Source organism: Siphateles boraxobius, unplaced genomic scaffold (genome assembly GCF_051911475.1).
Source record: "Siphateles boraxobius isolate OS27281-9 unplaced genomic scaffold, OSU_SipBor_1 76, whole genome shotgun sequence".
NCBI lineage: Eukaryota > Metazoa > Chordata > Actinopteri > Cypriniformes > Leuciscidae > Siphateles > Siphateles boraxobius.
Window position 1 is genome coordinate 3,115,052 of NW_027509204.1, and position 22,449 is coordinate 3,137,500.

Here is a 22,449-nt window from a genome sequence, read left to right on the forward strand (position 1 = left end):
CAATAGGCTTAATCAATCAGAGTCTCATCTTCTATTCTCTTTAAAAGCCAGTTGCGCTATTTACATGCCGCAAATTTGCAAGACTGAACGCTTCTCTAGCGAGGGAACGGATCTGCTCGTGCACGAGGTTAAAGCTCAAGCAGAACATCTGTGGAACCCCCTATAGGCGCACATTACTAATGCGCTCTTTAAATAACAAAAACAAATACTGCACCATTGACTTTAGACCAGGTTTTAGTTGGTTAAGTATTTCAGTTCCTCAAAATAGCAATGCGCCTGAACACCCCTGGTTCTCAGACCAGCGGCCCATGGGCGCACAAACTGGTGCAAATGCATTTTCTATTTAATCAACGTGGTGCAGGACGTGAAAATAATAAATAGGTCGGGCTGAAACTAGCGAAAAACACTCGCGTCGCGCTAGGCGCTGCATTGTGCCGGGTGTATGATAGAGCCCATGAATGGATTTAGGAACGATTTATACAGAAATTTACTCTGCTCATGAATAAGGCCTAACCTTAAAAAAGCCTTTTTCATTAAATACAATTCAATGCAATGAGAATCATGACATTCTAGAACCCAACAACCCGTCCGACATCACCAAAGTGGAGGAGGACTACACGCGTCCAGGATGTGTTTCGGGACGTGGCATAAGAAATGGAGACTTCAGACATTAAGAAGAGGCCTGTCCTCAACGCACCTGCCCAGAAACTGCACTTCTCCTCGGTGGTGGTGTGGGATAGACATGTAACGGCCAAGTTCTCCATCAGGTCGACTCACTTTGTAGCCGGCGAACTGAACCCTGAAAAGAAACACATATATTAGAGTCCACAAAGTCTCAGGACACTGCACAAACCATCAAAGTGTCTATTTACAATATTTACTATGAACTATTTACAATACTCTATAATTACTCTATTAAGTATACTCTATAGATGCAACATCATGCAAAAGGAATAGATTTCAGTGTTCACAGGTGTTCCTTATCTTGTAATTAGTCTGTGTATTTAAGCCCTCATGTTTGCCTTGTCTTTGTTGAGTATTGACATTTAATTTTATATTTAACAATATTATTACAACATTATTTTCTTGTTATATCTGTAAAGCTGCTTAGAAAGAATCTGTATTGTAAAAAGCGCTATATAAATAAAGGTGACTTGACTATTGAATGTTTCCTGTAATGGAAATTGAGTAATTTTGGAATAAATTGCATTTGTGTTTTCACTACTACTTGCCTCCTGTGGACTTCAAGCGTTAAAGAATACTCGACCCACATGGACCCAGCGATTCGTCTTTCCGCCTCAGCCAAGGACGTCCAAGGACGTCACGTCCAGTCGAGGATCACGTTTCATGGGTCCACGTGGGTCGAGTATTCTGTAACGCTTGAAGTCCACGGGAGGCAAGTAGTAGTGAAAACACAAATGCAATTTATTCCAAAATATGATCAAACATAAATCAAAAATGTGACGAGGCCTGAAACTCAAAATTACTCAATTTCCATTACAGGAAACATTCAATAGTCAAGTCACCTTTATTTATATAGTGCTTTTTACAATACAGATTCTTTCTAAGCAGCTTTACAGATATAACAAGAAAATAATGTTTTAATAATATTGTTAAATATAAAATTAAATGTCAATACTCAACAAAGACAGGGCAAACATGAGGGCTTTAATACACTGACTAATTACAAGATAAGGAACACCTGTGAACACTGAAATCTATTCCTTTTGCATGATGTTGTATCTATAGAGTATACTTAATAGACTAATTATAGAGTATTCTAAATAGTTTGTGTAAAGTGTTACCAGTTTATTCAAAGAAAACAAGTCTCAGTGTAAAACTATGTTTACTGAGATTATAATTCAAAATGTACACATAAAAAACGGATCTAGAAGGATATAGCTAGTTAACTAATAGTATACATACATAAGTATTTGTAGTATAAATAACAGTTGCAATAGAAAATAAAAACTTAAAAAAGTGTCAAAGACTACTTTTGTTATAATTTTAAGTATACTTTAATTTAGTCCTAAGTATGGAAGTGGTACACTTACAAGTATACCAGTAGTACATTAATACTTGTATACTATATTTAGTATACATAAAATATACTATTCACTATACTGCTGAAATTAATAAAGTATAGTTCTTCTTCTTTTTTGTAAAAGTGTGATCTCAAAATTGTGACCCTCTCCATGTAACATAAAGCAGGTTTTATTAGGTTGGAGATATGACTGGAGATACGATTATGACATGTTCAATAGTACTATTCATCTTTTATCTGTAAACAATCTTAGTTGAGGAAAAGATTATTGGGAGCACCTTTAACAACCTTTTATAGTATGTACTATAGATTGAGTGTGATCCAGATAGTCCAGTCCGGGAAGCCTTTACAGTAATCTGGGAGCGTCTCTTTGGAAAAGACATGAGATCATAGTGTTGCGAAACCCTATTGTTTGTCCTGAGGAGTTTCGAGTTTGTACCTGTACCAAAGGTCGTCGTCTTCCCCTCCCCAGCCCCAGAAAGCGTTGGGAAAGCCGTTTATCTTCCGGAACTGATCCGTGGTCATCCCGCTCACGCCACCAAAGAACTCCTCATAGGGAAGCCTGCATATTCCAGAGGTGTTTATTCAGAGACAAATACTTCACATACTGAACAGCATTTCAAACTCGCATGTGAGGAAAACAGTGTATTGTGGGAACTTACATGTAAGAGTACTTGTTGAGTTTGACCGCAAAGTGTCTTGGCATTTCACCACAGCCGTAGTAGTTGCGGTCGTTTTCCAGAATGTGGTCAACATCGTGGAAAATCACGCAATCCCAGTTCAGGTCCTTCATGGCCTCTTTGAACCCGACATTAAACAGCATGGCACGATTGAACGGTTCGTTTCCGGCCTGTACAGACACACACACACATTTGTTTATTCACTTCCTGTCCTTTACTCTTAGTAAAATGACTATTCGACAATGAAACAAAACTCTTTTAGTTCTGCCCATGACAATGGCAATCTTGCAAAAGCATATATTAGCCGAATGAATTTGTGTAAATCATTTGTAAAACTTTTTACATTTTTTTTTTACATTTTTAGAAATGGTGTGTCAGTCCAAACGTTATGTGTGTGTTTAGAAAAGCTGACGAGGACTGTAAAGACGGCAGCCTGAAGCGTCAGTCGCTCGATGTCAGCCGGTGAGATCCACTCGTTCGGTTACTCTCACCTGTTCAATGACGTAGAAGCCGAACTGCAGTCTCTGTCTCTGCAGTGCTGGGATCAGGTGCCGGAAAAGTATCGGAAGGTGCTCAAAGCGGTTTCGGAAAGGAACCAAGATGGCCACCTAAAACATGTGAAATAGGAAAAACAACAGCAAAAATGAGGAATGATCAATTCAGAAAAAGCACTTGAATTACCCGTGTGTTCAGCATGTCAAAGATTCCCGCATTTCTACAACAGGAATAGACATTCAAATATATAAGACATATTTAGGGTCACTGTTGTCATGTGAGTGAGTATGTGTGTATGCATTTAAGATATATTTGATGTTTATTTGGTGTTTTCTAAAGGCTGTCCCAATGTCGCATCTCATTTAAAAATCAGATTTTTTTTTCCCAATAATAACCACGTCCATTTTCACAGTTTAGATTTAGATTAAGCCAGGATTAGTTTAATTAGGGCATTTAAGTAGCTTTTATAAACGTGTCTTAGAGAAAAACATAACTGGTGTTCATCTTGAGACAAAATAATACCACTGACATATTTTAAGAGATGCTTCCAGTTAAAACAGTTCATTCATGCATGTTACACTGTGACTATAGGCTTAAAGGTGCAGTCTGTAAGAATGACAGCTAGTGGTCGAGATAGGTACTGCAGTCCAATTCAAAATATCGGAGATCGTGGTTTCTCCCGCCTCCTGCTCCTCAGACTTTGAGACACGCAACAGGAACGAGCGCAATGGACAATGAAAATTGGCAGCGTTCAGTATCACAGACCAAAACAATAACAAACATTCCAGCCTGGAAACACACATTTCAAAGTAAAATAACCGGCTGTAGAAGTGTTTTCCAGAGAAACGAGTATGTGAACTCGACACGTTTCCTCAATACATGCAAACATATTATGGTATTTTAATGCTTTAATCTGTGAAACCAGGGGGAAATTTATTATTATATTGAAATAGAATTATGCGAGAAGTACAAGAATTATTTTTTGTTTAAAGCATTTTAAATGAACTTGGCAAATATTGCTGTTTGCAAATAAATCACTGAAACCCAACTGAACAGTCTTTTGAACACCGAGTCCCAGTGTGTTTAACCAGACGAAGAGAAGCGAGTGTCTCGCAACAGAGCTTTTCATGCAACAACCTTTATTTCCACTGGTTGAGATCTACACCTCAGACCACAACACTTCTGAAGAAGGAAAGAGAAAGTAGGCAACAGAGAGTTGTAGGTTTCACTACACCAGCAGGAAGTGCGTGACTAACCTTCCAGCGCGGGAGACAGTCGTGAGGTTTCCAGTGTCCTCCGAGAGACAGACTGGGATCTGCCCGATCCAGAAGTTTCTCCACTTCTGACAGAGCTATCTCACTCATGTTCACCTTCAGCCGGCCTTCTGGCAGACAGAGGAGAGAGTATCATCACCGCTGTCGAGCAGAACTATTTCTGTGATCTTATAAGCACATATGTAGCTGATGACACCAAGAACACGCAAAAGCTGTGTATCATAACCTTGTGGAAACCTAGTTTCAAGTGCACTTATTTTATTTGGTAGCAATGACAGCCATATTGGATGTCAGTTTAGTTTATTATAGAGTGCCGAAGTAATGACGTCACTTTGTAGGCCAAAACGCGGAAGTGAGTTCCCTCCGGTTCCCTCGCCCAAAAGTCTATGGGTTTTTTGAATGGGTTTTTGCTAAATCGCCTGAAATAAGGTCTGTGGTTAACAAAGCCTCTAAATATTTTCACGTTTTGATCCATGACATAAAACACACCAGTTATGGCCTGCTTGTGTTTTTTTAAACTTTATTGTGTCTGCTTGTGTTTTTTTAAACTTTATATAACTTTATTATATATCGAGGGAACCTCCGGCTAACTTCCGAGTTGTCCTACAAAGTGACGTCATAACTTCGGCACTCTATTGCACATTATACTACAGGGCTGTTGAATGCTTGGTTCTGATTGGTTGACGAACGTTCTAAGGTGTGCAATTATTTTCAGGGATACACACGGCTAAAGTAGTTCCAGTAGGTCTTAATTATTGTTTTGAGCCACAAAATTGCATTTTATAATGCATTATGCATTTATTATTTACTATGGAAAAGCACATTTCACTTTATCACACTCTCTCTACCACTCAACACACACACACACACACACACACACACACACACACACACACACACACACACACACACACACACACACACACACACACACACACAAAATTTTATCAGTAAAACAGTTTAGCAACAAAATAATAAACACATTGTTCAAAAAAAAAAAACAGTTTAGCAACTTAAAAGCTTCATGACGTTCCTCAGAAGCGTGGTACAGATAAACGTAGTTTCGTTATGATGGTGCGTCACTGTTAACACTGATAAGAGGTGATTCACACACGCTTAATCTCTCTCTCTCTAATAACTGAATTAGTCTGCTAGTATCAGTGGCTCACGTCTCTGTTACTAACTCTAAAACGACTTTTTGTAATTAGCAATGGAGCCGTGAGATGAGATGAGTAAGAAATTAGTCCCACACACAATAGCGTTTCAAGGACAAAACCCTTACAAACGTCTTGAAATACATCATCTGAACAATTTCTTGATGTATAAGCGGAATAATTGACTCCGGGCCGCTGAATTATTAGAAAAATAATGCATTAGCCTATGTCAATTAATCAATTATTCCTTACATAAGCGCCCTCAGGGTGAGATTCGACCCTCCTGGATGACGATGCAAACACAAAGCACAGACAGAGTCTGATTCACTAATGAATTACTCTAATTACTCTTAACCTCTGTACAGATAAAACGTTATCAAATTGATTCCAGTTCGCATGGATCCGCGGAAACGACTTAAACTCTGTATTATGCAGACCAGACCAGTCATTTGGCGATGTCAATTTGTAAAGGAAGACTGCGCACATATATATTTAAACGCAAATATCTATAGACTAAACACGTAATATGCATGTGCACGCCGTCAGCGTTTTCATAGATTCACGGTTTTGAAATTTACATGGAGATGATAACGTTTTTAAAATTTTTCAAAACTTGCACCTTGCACCAAGTTCTCGAGCCAACAAACACTGTTGTCGTGCATATGGACGGCCAGGACACATTATAAGTTTTGAGTTAAAATGGCCCCTAAGTTAATAACTAATGATCTTTGCACGGAAGTGAATCAATCAAAACTAACTTTAGCTGGACAATAACTTTATTCTAGAGCTGCTGTAAAGCCAAAACAATCTCTGCTACTTTAATTTCCTATTATCACTGTAAAGCTGCTTTGAAACAATCCATATTGTTAAATGCGCTGTATAAATGAATGTTAGAACTTAATTGGGTTTTAAAATCTCACTGATTGAATGTGTCAAGGAGAAGAAGTGTGTACATCACGGGGGTCAGATTTACGAAACAGGGCAAATTAGCAATGAGAGCACAATCCCATAAAAGTGGCGATGGGAGTGTACATTTCTGCGCGTGATCTACTGACGAACACTGCAGATCATTTCCACAATGACCAACACAATCTACCAAGAGCAGCGCAGATTGGACAATGGAGCAAATACCAGTAAATTGACGAGCGCAAACCTTAGTATTGAAATACTGTCCTCACATACATTTTGGGTCTGAACGGGAAACTCCTACAAATGCATTTGCAATAAGTTCAGCTGCAAAAATAACCCTGTCCATGCCTTTTCAGCGATAATTTTCCACTGCGTGTCTTCAGTAAATGCTGACAGTAGTTTTTTTAACACGAAAAAAGTGTTTTGTAAAGCTGTTAGTAAACTAGCTGTCCGTAAGTCTGTACACTTACTCATGGAGGGCAGTTTCTCCGGGCACACGTGATCCGGCTTGTATGTAAAGCCCAGCGGGAGGAAAGGAGTGGTGTGGACTTCGGTCTCGTTGAAGTTAAACTCATGCGTGTAGTCTAAAAGATGAGGGAATCAAACATTCATTATAAACATCACCAGCACTATTTTCCATAAAGCCTGGCGTATCCTGGTGCAGTGTTTCTCAACTCCAGTCCTCGAGTCGGGATCCACATCCCAGAATGATTTAGATGTCTCCCTATTCAACATGCTGAGCATCTGAGGAGTCCAATCAGGGGTTTTAATTAGTGAGACATCGGACACTTACTGGGAGGAGGATCACGAGGACTGGAGTCGAGTCCTAAAGCACATCTTACATTCACAGGTACACTGGTTTAAAAGCTGCCTTGTTTTATGAATGAAAAACATGATTGGCTAAAGTCTCTTCCTATAGAGCATGGGATTGAAAAATACTGTTCCTTCATTAATGAATAACTACACAGGAACAAATTAGTAATTCATTATTAACACTAGTAACTACTATTAACTAACAAGAAACTCTGATTAACACGTTAGTAAGTAATAGAGCTCAGATGAATGTGGAAGTTCACTATTAGTTAATCAATAACTACTATTTTTCATACCTCACTGAAGACTACCGTACAGGTTCATAATTAACATGAATAATGCATAATTTATATAAAAAAAAGGTAACTGTAATCCACTAGTAATGACTCTAGTGTTACTACATCCTTCTAAAGGAACTACTAATAATTTGGATCAGTATTATAAAGTGAAAAACATGATAACTAATATTGACTGAAGTCATTGTAAGTTTTTGAGATTTTTGTAAGATTATGAATAATAATTTCTTCTGATGGATTTGGTAACTTTATTACTAGTGTTTTCATGTTCTTCACTTTATAATACTGATCCAAATAACTAGTAGTTCCTTTAGAAAGATGTTGTAACACTTGATTCAATAATAATGGGTTACCATTACCTTATATTATACATGATGCATTATTAATATTTATTATAAACCTGTATATAGTAGTTCTTCAGGGAGGCATGAATAATAATAGTTATTGATTAGCTAATAGTGAACTACCACAACAATTATTACTACGAACTAATTCATTAATCAGAGTTTCTTGTTAGTTAATAGTAGTTACTAGAATGTTAATAGTGCGTTACTCATTTGTTCCAGTGTAGTTATTCATTAATGAAGGAACAGTATTATAAAGTGTTATGACTTTTTTATATAATTTTTGGTGGGTCTCAGTAGGATGTTTATCTCCTGAGGATTGCTGTCAGTGGAGTGCTCTCGGTTCTGTGAGACGATGGTGAGTGTGAGACGACGGTGAGTGTGAGACGATGGTGAGTGTGAGACGATGGTGAGTGTGTGACGATGGGGAGTGTGTGACAATGGTAAGTGTGTGACGATGGGGAGAGTGTGACGATGGTGTGTGTGACGATGGTGTGTGTGATGATTGGTGTGTGTGACGATGGTGAGTGTGAGAAGATGGTGTGTGTGACGACGGTGAGTGTGTGACGATGGTGAGTGTGAGACGATGGTGAGTTTGTGACAATGGTGAGTGAATGGCGATGGTGTGTGTGACGACGGTGAGTGTGAGACGATGGTGAGTATGTGACGACGGTGTGTGTGTGACGACGGTGAGTGTGTGACGATGGGGAGTATGTGACGATGGTGAGTGTGTGATGATGGTGAGTGTGTGATGATGGTGAGTGTGAGACGATGGTGAGTATGTGACGATGGTGAGTTTTGAGATGATGGTGAGTGTGAGATGATGGTGAGTATGTGACGATGGTGAGTGTGAGAAGATGGGGAGTGTGTGACAATGGTGAGTGTGTGACGATGGTGTGTAGGACGACGGTGAATGTGAGACGACGGTGAGTGTTTGACGACGATGAGTGTGAGTCGACGGTGAGTGTGAGACAACGGTGAGTGTGTGACGATGGTGAGTGTGAGACAATGGAGAGTGTGTGAGGATGGTAAGAGTGTGGAGATGATGAGTGTGAGATGACGGTGAGTTTATGACAATGGTGAGTGTGTTACGATGGTGAGTGTGAGAAGATGGTGAGTGTGTGACAATGGTAAGTGTGTGACGATGGTGTGTGTGACGACGGTGAGTTTGAGACGATGGTGAGTATGTGACGATGAGGAGTGTGTGACGATGGGGAGTGTGTGACGATGGGGAGTGTGTGATGATGGTGTGTGTGACGACGATGGTGAGTATGTGACGATGGTGAGTGTGTGACGACGGTGAGTGTGTGACGATGGTTAGTGTGAGAAGATGGTGAGTGTGTGACAATGGTTAGTGTGAGACGATGGTGAGTATGTGACGATGGTGAGTGTGTGACGATGGTGAGTGTGTGACGATGGTGAGTGTGAGAAGATGGTGAGTGTGTGACAATGGTGAGTGTGTGACCATGGTGTGTGTGACGACGGTGAGTGTGAGACGATGGTGAGTATGTGACGATGGTGAGTGTGTGACGATGGAGAGTGTGTGACGATGGTGAGTGTGTGACGATGGTGAGTGTGTGACGATGGTGAGTGTAAGAAGATGGTGAGTGTGTGACAATGGTGAGTGTGTGACGATGGTGTGTGTGACGACGGTGAGTGTGAGACGATGGTGAGTATGTGACGATGGTGAGTGTGTGACGATGGGGAGTGTGTGACGATGGTGAGTGTGTGACGATGGTGAGTGTGAGAAGATGATGAGTGTGTGACAATGGTGAGTGTGTGACAATGGTGAGTGTGTGACGATGGTGACGATGGTGACGATGGTGACGATGGTGAGTGTGAGACGATGGTGAGTGTGTGACGATGGTGACGATGGGGAGAACACATCAGGAGTGTGTAGAACACATCAGGAGTGTGTGTACCTGTGCCGTTGACTCTGTAGGCACTGCGGACCATCTGTTCCAGCACCTGAGCTCCCATGTTCCTCACATTCTCCCGGATCTGGATTCCCCGGGCCTGAGCCATGAACAGGTATTCATTAACTGATGACAGAGAGAGAGAGAGAGATAGAGAGAGAGAGAGAGATTGATGAGAGTGAGAACTCATTAACTTTCACTGTATTGAAAAAAACAAACATTTTTTGTTGGGTCCCACTTTATATTAAGTGGCTTTAAGTACTATGTACTCACATTGAAATTAATAATTTCATACAATGGACTTATTGTGTACATACATGTTTTTACATTGTACTTATATTTTAAAAATACCTGCATGCAATTAATGTATGTAATTACATTTGTAATTACACAGTTGACCCTCCCTTCCATCTTAACCCAACCCACACCACACCACAACCTTAACCCTGTCCCTAACCTTACCCGTATCACACCTCAATAGCAGCACAAGTGTTTTACAATACAACATCAACACAATAAGTGCATTATTTTTCGATGTAAGTACATTGTACTTAAAGCCACTTAATATAAAGTGGGACCTTTTGTTGACATTTTTTATCTATTAATTTAATTTAATTTAATTTAATTTAATTTAATATTATATACTGAAAACCAGCCAATTAATTAAGAAATATTGCAGGTGTTTCTTCATTTCCTTCTTCTACAATAAAGAGCCAAAAAAGAAAAAAAAAATGTTTACAATAGTTTAAATATATCAAATAATGTACACATATCATCATTCCTGGTATACTTGCTGCAAAGTACAACAACTTTAACAAATCTATTTGCATAGGGGTGTTAGTCGGGTGAGAAACCCACAGGCAGTGTGTCGATGTGAGCTCAAGTTCACACACGTTCAACTATTGTGACTATTCAACTCCATTAATGTTTGATTTTTGTATCAGCAAGATAAAATGTGGTGTGCCATCATTTAATGCTGAACTCCGTCCTTCACGAGTTTGTGTGTGTGTGTGTGTGTGTGTGTCTGTGGGTGTGTGTGTGTGTGTGTGTGTGTGTGTATGTGTGTGTGTGTGTGTGTGTGTGTGTGTGTGTGTGTGTGTGTGTGTGTGTGTGTGTGTGTGTGTGTGTGTGTGTGTGTGTGTGTGTGTGTGTGTGTCCTGTGCAGTCACAAGGCCGCACAGATAAAGCAGAAAACAGTCGCTCTTTATGTGCAGATATGAGTGTCCCTCAGATAACCCCGCACACATCTTCATGCTCACACTGCAATCCCTCCTGAAACACTGTACACGACCTCAACCCTCATTCCAGCGAGATCTCGTGCAGGAGCTCTGGGATAATGAGCGGTACAGTATGTGGTTAATACTGCACTGTATCAAAACTCAACTCATTGTATGCATTTTATTTTTTGCATGGGCCTTTTTATTTTATTTTACTTAGCTTCCAAAATCTGAGATAATTCAATTAGTCAATTTGAAATACGTTGGACATAAACACAGTAAATTAAGGTAATAAGAGCTCATCTCTGTTTAAAATTATTTTTTTACATACACACATGCTACAACAGCTTCGTCCATGTTGAGCACATCTAAAACATTCTCTTCAAACACTCACACTCGCGTGCACACGCACACACACACACACACACACACACACACACACACACACACACACACACACACACACACACACACACACACACACACAGTAATCTTAGGAATGTATATGCCCACCTTAAGCTCTGATTACCAAATCATGTTCCTGTCACTCCAATATCTGACTAATAACAGGAAACAACATTAAGTGGAAACATTACATAATTCAGACTTTTCCTTAGAATCATAAATCATATACGTACATAATGCTCTGAAACAAAATTGGTGTAAAACAATATTCACTAGCTAATTCCACAAATAACTACAAAGAAACGAAAAGTAACACAATTAAATGTGAAATTCTGAAGTAGAAAGACTGAAATCTTTTATTTACAACTTTGTGAAAACTGTATTTACAGCATACATACATACATTGTATGTTTCCTCATTGTATTAAAAGTACCTTATTCATCAATAATTTAACAAGAGGTGTTATACTGTGAATATAGTCACAGCTAATGGACAAAAAAGTATATTTTCAATAAATCCTTGATTTTTGTAATGCAAGTTAAACCTGGGATTACTGTGGACTAATGGACCGGTTCTGCCAGTTGTGTGTGTTTGCTAGTGTCGACAATCCTGTGTACATCAGTTGTGCTCGTTCTGAACCAGGAGTGTTTCCAGTCTAACAGATAAGCACGCCGTGGGCAACATGTGCAATGAAGAGCTGATTACTACTGACAATGGATAGAAGAAATCCGCTAGTTTTGTTTTCAGTTTTTTAAATGACGGCGGTGTGAGAAGAAACCACTGCAAACGATTCAGTCAAATCACAAACTATATCACACAATTACTATAGAAATTCATTTGCGAATCTGGCATCGCTAGTTAATCCCATTGTAGCTACATGATATTGTCATGATACATCAACACATTAACACAAATTAATAATTATTATATAGTATGCAAAATGCAACTACAAGTCATGAAGATATAAAGATATTATAAAGATTACTGTAACATCATGCTTTTCTGTTGAAACAATGCGTATTGAGAGGAAAACACCCGTGACGATAAACCCGAAGCCGTTCACACACTCAGACTCAGAATAAGCATTTCAATGTCAACACTATCAGCGCTGAAATGAATCTGAAGAAGTCAGGTGGTACAACTCGAGCTCTGGTAGCTGTTTACGGTCATTATTATTGTAATGTTATGTGCTTTGAGACATGAGGTAGTTTAACACCGTTTCTCTCTTTACACTGCTTTCAATACACTGTAAAAAATGATGTGATCAATAAGTTATGACAACATATGTTTTGACTGCTTTAACTCATCAAAATAAGTGATTTTTCAAAAAAAATTACAAGTTACACAAGATTCAACTAATTTTTTTAACTCAGTTTAATGTCATTTAAGTTGAAATGATTAAGTCTGTACTAAATTAATTAAGGCAGCAACTTTTTTTTACAGTGTACTAGTTTCCTCTCTTCCTACATTTAACTACTTTCTGGACAACTACTGACACTGCTAAGAAAAACACACATTTTCATTTAAATCTTTTTTTTTTTTCATGAATTCATGAATTGATTCTTCCTCTAGAAGATTTCCTGCCATGTAAACTCAGGACAGTTTTTGGTCTCATGGATGTTACTATATTTTGTGATTTAGCATAGGTGGACACTGAACTGACCAATCAGCATTCAGGCCATTAACCATACATTTTACAATCACATTGTTTTTCTGTTTTTGTTTTTTGAGGATACATTAAGGCCATTGCACACTGTTGTGTTAATGAAGGAGCTGAAACTCCTTCCTCTTGGCGCAATCTCAGGATTGGGTGGACCCAATATTCCCTCTTTCTTTTTCTCTTTTTAAGAAGACAGAGGGCAACAAAATCATCCTCACTGCTTGATGAATCCATTTTTAATTTTTTGCGGGTTTTTTTCCCACAAAGGTTTTATAAATACGCATCTGACTCATGGTGCGTTCACGTGCTATGGTAATTATGGTAAATACCAAAAGCCGACGTGGAAAATGCACATGAACACCCCCTCATGTGGTATTTTCCACTCGGCAGCTCGTAGAATATTTTGATGCACGAGTTGCCGAGATGAGATAACCTTTGACCTTTTCAAAATGACGGAAAGCGACGCGAGAGTGAATGGTAAAAATATTTACTATTCATGATCTAGAAAATATACAGCATATTATTTACCGTTTGCGTTTTGATAAATAATCTTCTTGCTGTAGCAGATGACTTAAGCAATCTAAAATAGTTTTAGCTAAATAACAGGTGTGGATCTCCATCTTTTTACCACATTACGACAACAAAAGCACTTGAACGCAACACACTGGTAAATACCAGTTCACAAGTGGAAAATATCATATTTTCCATAGCACGTTTAGGTTTCTGATTGTGCCGAAATTTTAGGCTGACAAAATCCTTTAATGTGGAGATTTCATCCACTAATGGTGGTCTATATCTTTTATAAAAATATAAATATATCTCTTGAACTATGCAGTAAGAGAAGCAGGAGCCTCTATAAAAAAATATATTTAAAAGGATTTTATCTGTGACTTTTCTTTTCAATGAAACGATTAGATGATAATCATTGTGCTTTCGTCTTCTCAGAGTCCAGCTGCACACTAAGCTTTTAGCAGAACATATCATGACCAATAAGAGCATCAATGGGCTTTTCATTAATACCAGCCTAAAACACTAAAGCAATAAACATCTCCATAAACCTTTGTGATTCTGATTCCTTTATCTCGTTTCACATTTATCCTGAATCCTGATGACCTCAAGCTTCTTAGGCAAACATTTGTGCACTGCATATAATTACATTCAGGTGTGCCTTTATGAGGATTTGTTTGTGTAATATCAGCATATATTTTATAGCTTTATTGATTTATCCTGACATGAACATCTGATATCCCGTCAGCAGTTTGCCAACATTTCAACCTCGAGTGTAAAGTGCTTGTGACTTCAGTAAGCTGATCACATGACCACGAGTGATGGCTGCTGCTGGCGGGGGGGTTTCTGACTGAAAAACTGAAAAAACAAGCAGTTCAGACTAAATATGGATCGGATGGTCTATTAATAAAAGCACTGCTTGACAAAAAAAGAAAAGCAAAATAAGAAGCTCACATAATTTTCAATTAATTGCACATATATATATATATAAAACAGAGAGACACATGCTAACAATGACCTGATCTGAACTCTGCACCACATCACATGAAGGCCAGTCATGCTTTACTCATAAGACATCAGTGTATAGCCCACCCATGCACCACACACACACACACACACACACACACACACACACACACACACACACACACACACACACACACACACACACACACACACACACACACACACTTTGGATATTAGTGATTGCTGTATTGCAGTTTAATGTCAAGAAGGCCTGAATTTCAGCCACACAATCAGATGAAGCCTTATAAACACACCAGCTCTTCACACACACAACTGAAGTGTTACCTGGAGTCATTCTTACTAACACTTAAAATAAGCTATATATGCTGATGTGGTTTATCATATCACAGCTATAACACACACACACAAAAGCACACACACATCTGCTTCACAATTTTTATGGGGACTCTCCAATGACACAATGGTTTTTATACCGTACAAACTGTATATTCTCTCCCATTACACTAAGCCTAACTCTAAACACCCATCACAGAAAACACACACAGCTTTATGAACATAGTTATCTAAATGGGTACATTGCATAGATTTCTATTGTTTATTCATAAAGCCGTGGCCAAAAGTATTGACAATGACATCGATTCTGTGTTTCACAAAGTTTGCTGCTTCAACTGTTGTGGTGTTGATTCACATTGCTTCTAGATTATTGATAGAGTGATCAGATGCATTTTTATGCTATGGAACTGGTCTTAAAGGAACACTCCACTTTTTTGGGGGAAATAGGCTCATTTTCCAACTCCCTCAGGGTTAAACAGTTGAGTTTTACCGCTCTCGAAACCGATTTCCGGGTCTGGCGGAAGCACTTTTAGCATAGATTAGCATAGATCATTGAATCTGATAGGACCGTATTCCTGCGTAATAATCAAGGAACTTTACTGACTTTACTGAACTTTACTTTAATGATATTACGCAGCGCCTGACGTTTGTGTAGTTGTAGTTAATGTCATTGCGCCTGCTGCACCCCTGGTACGGCAGCCAAGTTCCTTGATTATTACGCAGGAGTATAGTTCCTTGCCATATCGGCCTAGAAAATCGCAACTTTTCATTTTCCGTCGGCCTTGACTACAGAAGAGTCAAGGTTTAAATAGGAGAAATATTGAAGCTCTTTGGTAATTTTTTTGAGAGAGAGATGCTAACGGTCTTATCAGATTCAATGATCTATGCTAATCTATGCTAAAAGTGCTTCCGCCAGACCCAGAGATCGGCTGAATGGATTCGAAAAAGGTAAAACTCAACAGTTTTACTCTATGGGAGTTGGAAAATGAACCATTTGAGTGTTCATTTAAGCTCCCCAAAAACACAGATCCATGTTTCTGGCATTACCATTAACGGAGAGATAGTTGAAAGGAAAAGTATTTGAAATATCTCGGCATTATTTTGGATCAAAATCTCAACTTCAACCAGCACACACTAGGAGTTTACAAGTGCTGTCAACAAAGACTGACAGCTATTCATAAACTTAGAACCTTGTCTGTTCATCCACATCTTCTTCCGTTGTATTGCAGTATTATTGAGCCAATCCTTACTTAAGGTGCCATTTGTTTTTTTCATTTGCTAACAATTACCAACAAGAACAAATTCTTAAAAGATAATTTGGTCCCACTTTATATTAAGTGGCTTTAAGTACTATTTACTTAGATTGAAATTAATAATTTGATACAATGGACTTATTGTGTACATGCATGTTTTTACATTGTAATTATATTTTAAAATACCAGCATGCAATTACAGCTGTAATTAATTTATGTAATTACATTTGTAATTACACTGTTGACCCTTCCCTTACACCTTAACCCAACCTTAACCCAACCCATACCAGCACACCTGTCCCTAACCAAACCCGTATCACTCCTCAATAGCAGCACAAGTGTTTTACAATACAACATCAACACAATAAGTACATTGTACTTATTTTTTGATGTAAGTACATAGTACTTAAAGCCACTTATATAAAGTGGGACCGATAATTTATTTAGTAAGTACAATTATTGGTATCCCTACCCCTAATTTATCGGATAGTGTCTCGACATTCACGTTGAGAAAGGCACTAATAATCTTAAACGACTCAGACCACCCACTTCACAGATATTTGATCCTTCTGGCCGCAGGTATAGGTTACCGATGTGTAGAAAGGCCAGCAATAGTAAGAGTTTTTTTCCTGTATCTATACGAGCTCTGAAATCGGCCATTGATACGGCCATTTTTTTTGTGTTGTCAGCAAATATTTTTGATGGTATATATTGATAATTTAACATGTTTGTGTGTTTGTGTTATGTAGGCATCTACGCTGGAAACAAATTTCCTCTCGAGGACAACGGAAAAAAATCAATCTAATCTAATCTAAATCTAATCTATCTTGTTTGAATGAAATCTCTTGTAAAATAGTAACTATTTCATGAGATCATAATAAAACTGATTATTTCTTTGGCTCACATATTTCCTTGTCATTTCCTGACATGGTACAGTAAACTTATAGCTTTACTGCAAGCTGTTTTTGTTGTTTTATTTAAAGTAAGGCACCAGACCGTTGCCCTTTGATACCGCTCTGTTTATTCTTCAGCAGTATTAGAGGATTTAGCTAGAAGGAAACATGAACTGTTGGAGGATCCGACTCTCGAGAGGTTCTTCAGTTCAGTCGGCTGAGAGTAATGCTGCATGCCTCAGCTTGTGAACACACACACATGTGAAGGACATCCAAACTACACATCGTCTGTCGTCTGAAGCCACAAAGGCATTTCACATGCAGACTGTAGAGTTTGTGGGCGTTTAATTTTAAAACTTGTTGTTTGTAGTTCCCGCATACAATAAAAAACGTTTATTTAAAAGTACTTAGAATGAATGTTGGATGCACACAACTTCTCATAACTGATTGACCTGCAGATTGGCAAATACCAGTGGGACTTAGACGCAATCTCACTGCCAATTGGTAGCTAATTTGTATGATCTCATTTGTAATTTTTCATACGATAGGGATGGGAATGGAGGTGAACCTTCATGCTTACCCTTTTTTCTAAAATATAAACTGTAATGTACCATTTTCTGCTCTCCGACATTGCAGGGGTCTTACACAAAGTATTTGATGCATGAAACCAAAACCATACCCTCTCATAAAAATGGTACAAAAAAAGCTGTCACTGGTACAATACCCTGTAAAAAGCTTCTAATATGTACCATTAGTTACTTTTCCACTGTCGGGCCAGTGCGAGCCGGGGCTTTAAATAGGCCACGCGGGGTTAATAGCCCAAAACCACAGTGTGTTTCCACTGTTGGGCCGGAAGCTCCACAGCGCTTCACTAAAACACAGCTGTAACAAGCCTCCCTGGAACAACGTCACACAAACACATCATATCACCAACAAATGGAAGCTTTATCAGAAAGGAATCACTGGAAACTAGCGAGATCGGAAAACGAAGATGATAAAAGTGGCCGTTTGTTGGCTTTTTTGTTGTTTACTTAAAGATTGAAAACCCAAGCAATCGATGTTTTACTACAGGTTTACATTAAAAACTGATACATTGATTAACTTTTGTCAAGATTGCACATTACTCACACAGAAATAAAGTGGTTTACTGTTATTTCACAACAGAACGAGGACACACGTAGCCTACTTACATCCCATTTAAAAAGAATGATAATTTCCACAAATTGAGGAGCTTTAGCGCTCTCTCCAGTGACAGTCCCAATACAGTTTTATTTCCAAAGAGGAAGCTCTTATTCAGTTGCTTTATTTCATTACATATGCAGAGCTAAATATGGATATCAGACAGTCCGGTATAAACCCAGACAGCAACATAGTGTCGGCTCAGATCCGGCCCACATCTGTTATGTGTTTAATAGACATGTACTGTACCAGATGTGGCCCGGATCTGGGCCGACACTACTTTGTTTATATGAGACGTATACTGAGAGATAAAATAAATACACGATTGTGATAGCCGATATGATTTGTCTGATTTCTTCAAGCGGTCGTATTTACCATGTTTACTATGGTAATGGTTAGCGCGCATAGTCGCGCATAGTATTGCGTATAATTATTTCTGCCGATCAGAATCCACATCGGATCACAAACAGAAGTTATTTCAAACACTCGCTGCTGTCTGAAAGTGAGTTTTGAGCTAAAATGATTGTAAAAGTATTTAATGCTGATGTTAACTGTATATGAATCATCCGGCGCTGTCGTCTCCAGACTCAGGTAAACGCCGCCTCCATATTCGTTAGGCCAGAAAACCCTGGCCGTTGCCCTGAGGAAGTCCCAGACTAAGCCACCAATGCCCAGACGAGGCCCGATCGAGCCCTGAAGTGACAGACTGGCCCTGGCAAGCCCGCTTTTATTGACTTACTAATATGAAGACAGGTACAAAGTGCACATTTTGAAAGGGTCCCGCCCCAGTGACTAAGAGTGAGATTACTTTTTCTTTGTCAAGTTACAGAAAAAAAAGACGGTGTAGGGCAAAAGACGGTGTAGGGCAAACTCACATCATGATACAATATAAATAATACAACATATACATATATTTATAAGCAACATTACTTTTGTTATGATGAAAGATATTACAAAATTCCTAATGTTGTTTATGGCTCTAACAGACAGGAAATCGCCACCTCGTAAAATAGTTACGTTTTCCCGTGTGATCGGCTTGACAAAAAACATCAACTAACCCAATCTCAATGAGAAAACATCACCTTGTTTACGAGGTGAACATTTTTACAAGTATTTGTGCAATTTGATTTATAGGAAAATATAAGATTTTAGTTCCAAGCCTAAACCGAACCATCAGTGCGGCGTAAAGCAGATTGTATGAAAACGTTTGAATGAGATCGTATTTGCCACCAATGCCAAAATGTAAATGTAATGTAAAACATTCACTTTCACTGCTCTTTTTTCCATACAATAAAAGGCTGAGGCTGTCATCAGCACCTCCTTATTTGTTATTAGATACCCACATATGATTGTTTATGTCACACTTTATGTTGTATAGTAAATATTTAATGCAATGTGCTGTGTAGCCTGATTGTGCTTTGTTCGTTTTGTGCTGGAAAAGCCTCTTTTGATTAACTTTCAGTCATAATCTGAACATCTCTTGTACCATCTGTGCTAATTACAATGGTTTGTGTACATCAGCAGCCAAACAGGCTGGTACATCTTCACAATTATTTAATTTAATACAGTTAAGAGCTAGCAGTAACTGCAAGCACTATGAGTTCATTTAAAATTGGTCATTTTACTGTTTTTTCTCAATATAGTGAAGTTTCAGCTATATAAAGTATTTAAATGCAGTGTAAAGTTTAATTGTGTATTAAGAAATATCATTGTTTTAGTGGACTCAATTAAAATAAGTTCAGAGTACTCATAACTATTGTTTTTTTATAAACTTAATTGAATTGAGGCAATCGGTTTCCTTAAATGAAATGAGTTAGCTTAACTTGTTGGGTTTTACAGTGCGAGCCAATTTTTCACTAGCAATTTTCTTACAGTGTACAGGGTGTGTACTAAATACTTGAGTCTTGTGACTTCCACAAAGTACTGTAGTTTTTCCCTCAGTCATGAACAGAAGATAAGACTGTTGATTATCGTATCACTGAATAAGTAAATATATTAGATCAGTCATGTTTGACGTGGATATGAAAGAGGATTACTTGTGGTAGAAAGGTGGCGTCTGCCTCCCACATTGATGTTTAACCAAATTCCAGTCTCAGTGTGGCATTTGGTGTCACATGGCACATGGCCGTCCTTAGACCTTCACCAGCAGCTCCAGTGGATGGGCTTGCCATGCTGGGACAACACGGGTTTAATAACACCCTATATCTGATGTCACCCATACAACACAGGTTATCACCATCAGACTGATACTATAAGGGTTCAGTCCGCACTAGACACATCTGTTGTGTTTCTGTTTAACAAATGACGCTGCAAAAAAACGGTCTACTATAGTTCACATTTCTCAACATAATCAGAGTGTAATACAAATAAATTATTCTTGAAATCTATGTCCAGTTCCTTTTTTCTCTCTGACAAAATATGCAAATACCAGTTGTGTGGGTTGTAATGATACACTGTTGTGTTGGCCAGAGGACTGAGTCTGGATTCTCCCGAGGGTTTTAGTTCCTCTGTCGCCTTTTTCACTTTTGTCTTGCTTAGTTGAACACTTAATATTGAACAATAATATTGATCTGCCTGCATTGACATTATCATCTGAGAACTGAGCTGGACGATGACATCACTGTTTTCTCCAGAGCGGATATATATATATATATAAATAAACTAAATTAATAACTTTTTTAGAACAAAAATGAACCATCACTGAACTTACTTAAGCTGGACTGTGACGCTGTTTTCTTCTAGAAACAAACTTTGTTGCATTATTTTCCTGTTATCGCTGCTTTGAAACAATCTGTATTGTAAAAAGCGCTGTATAAATAAAGGTGCCTTGACTAACATGCGTAGGTGTAAATCTCTCTAGCTCTGTCGATCCTCCCTGGCGCATTTCCATGTGACCTAATCTTCTGTAAACAAATGGCCATGCAAATATGACACTGACCAGAGACCAGCTGGAGCCCTGACGCCGCTTCCACACCGGGTCGGGCCGGCCTCAGATAATAATGACTTTCACGCAGACAAAACTGTGTAGAAGGAGAACGGTTGGACACGCAGATCCTGCATTAGATCCTCTGATACACGTCCTGTTATGCCACCGCACTGCAGATGTGCTTGCATGATTTAACATGTTGTTTCTGCACCAGCATTTGCATGCTTCTCCATAAGTGTTCATGTAAGTAGGGCTTGGTTGAGGATTGTGGTGTTGAACATCCTGCACAACCAAAGCTAAAAGGTCACAAGCAAAAGTCACACACGCATGATTGGTAAAGCACTTATGTTTCTCACATTCATGCATAAATTCAGATGCACCTTTAAACCAACCAACAAAACTCAGTTTTAGTGTGTAGACCTGAATATCACTGAGTCTTGGGAAGACAAATACACCTCAGCAACACCTCAACATTCACCCGGCAGCCGCTCATAAAACCTTGGCACAGTTTGGGAAAGGAAACAAGAGGAACTTGACTTTCTGACTAAATAAAAGAAAAAGCTTCATGTGGTGAGTAATTGTACTGTACCTTTTGATTTCGAGCTCATTTGGCTCATTGCCCAGGTACTCATACAGTCAAACCAAAATATATTCAGACACCTGAAACATTTCTCACATTATCACAGTTTATTCAATATAGTTTAGAAAATGGTAACAAAATAGGACGAACTCAGAGATATTAAATCAGCTGATTTTTCACTGTTTTGTCCGTCCTTCTGTTAGACTCTCACACTTGAATTATGTTGAATATCTGTCAGCTGTTAAAAGTTTACAATTAGATAATACCAGTTTAGGTCAATCAATTACCAAGCAATGCTTAATTTTGTTCAGTCTGTGGTGTAAATAGGTCGCATTAGCAATTAAAGAAAAAAACACTTCAGCAAAACATGATCAGGTCAAAGTGTCTGAATCATTTTTGGTCCCAAATTTGTATACATTTTACTGGTAGTCGCTGTATGAATAATTTTTGGGCACATTATGTCACAGTTTACATTATTTTGCTCTCCTCGCTTACACAAATGAACTATAGTGTCCTGCACTACACTACTAAAAACATATAAAAAATGATATCTGGTGTCTAAATACGCTTTGGTTTGACTGTAC

General features: G+C 38.6%; 1 protein-coding gene across 1 annotated transcript in view; it reads right to left on the reverse strand.

Annotated features, from left to right (window-relative positions):
• The window catches only part of b4galt5 (UDP-Gal:betaGlcNAc beta 1,4- galactosyltransferase, polypeptide 5), a 34,574-nt gene that overhangs the window by 4,232 nt on the left and 7,893 nt on the right, over positions 1 to 22,449 (reverse strand). The window contains exons 2-8 of the mRNA XM_077217787.1: positions 9,932 to 10,051; positions 7,027 to 7,140; positions 4,476 to 4,603; positions 3,216 to 3,332; positions 2,707 to 2,894; positions 2,484 to 2,606; positions 698 to 799 (exon numbers count right to left, since the gene is read on the reverse strand). Of these exons, the coding sequence (XP_077073902.1) occupies positions 698 to 799; positions 2,484 to 2,606; positions 2,707 to 2,894; positions 3,216 to 3,332; positions 4,476 to 4,603; positions 7,027 to 7,140; positions 9,932 to 10,051 (892 nt within the window). The remainder of the gene's footprint in view (positions 1 to 697; positions 800 to 2,483; positions 2,607 to 2,706; positions 2,895 to 3,215; positions 3,333 to 4,475; positions 4,604 to 7,026; positions 7,141 to 9,931; positions 10,052 to 22,449) is intronic.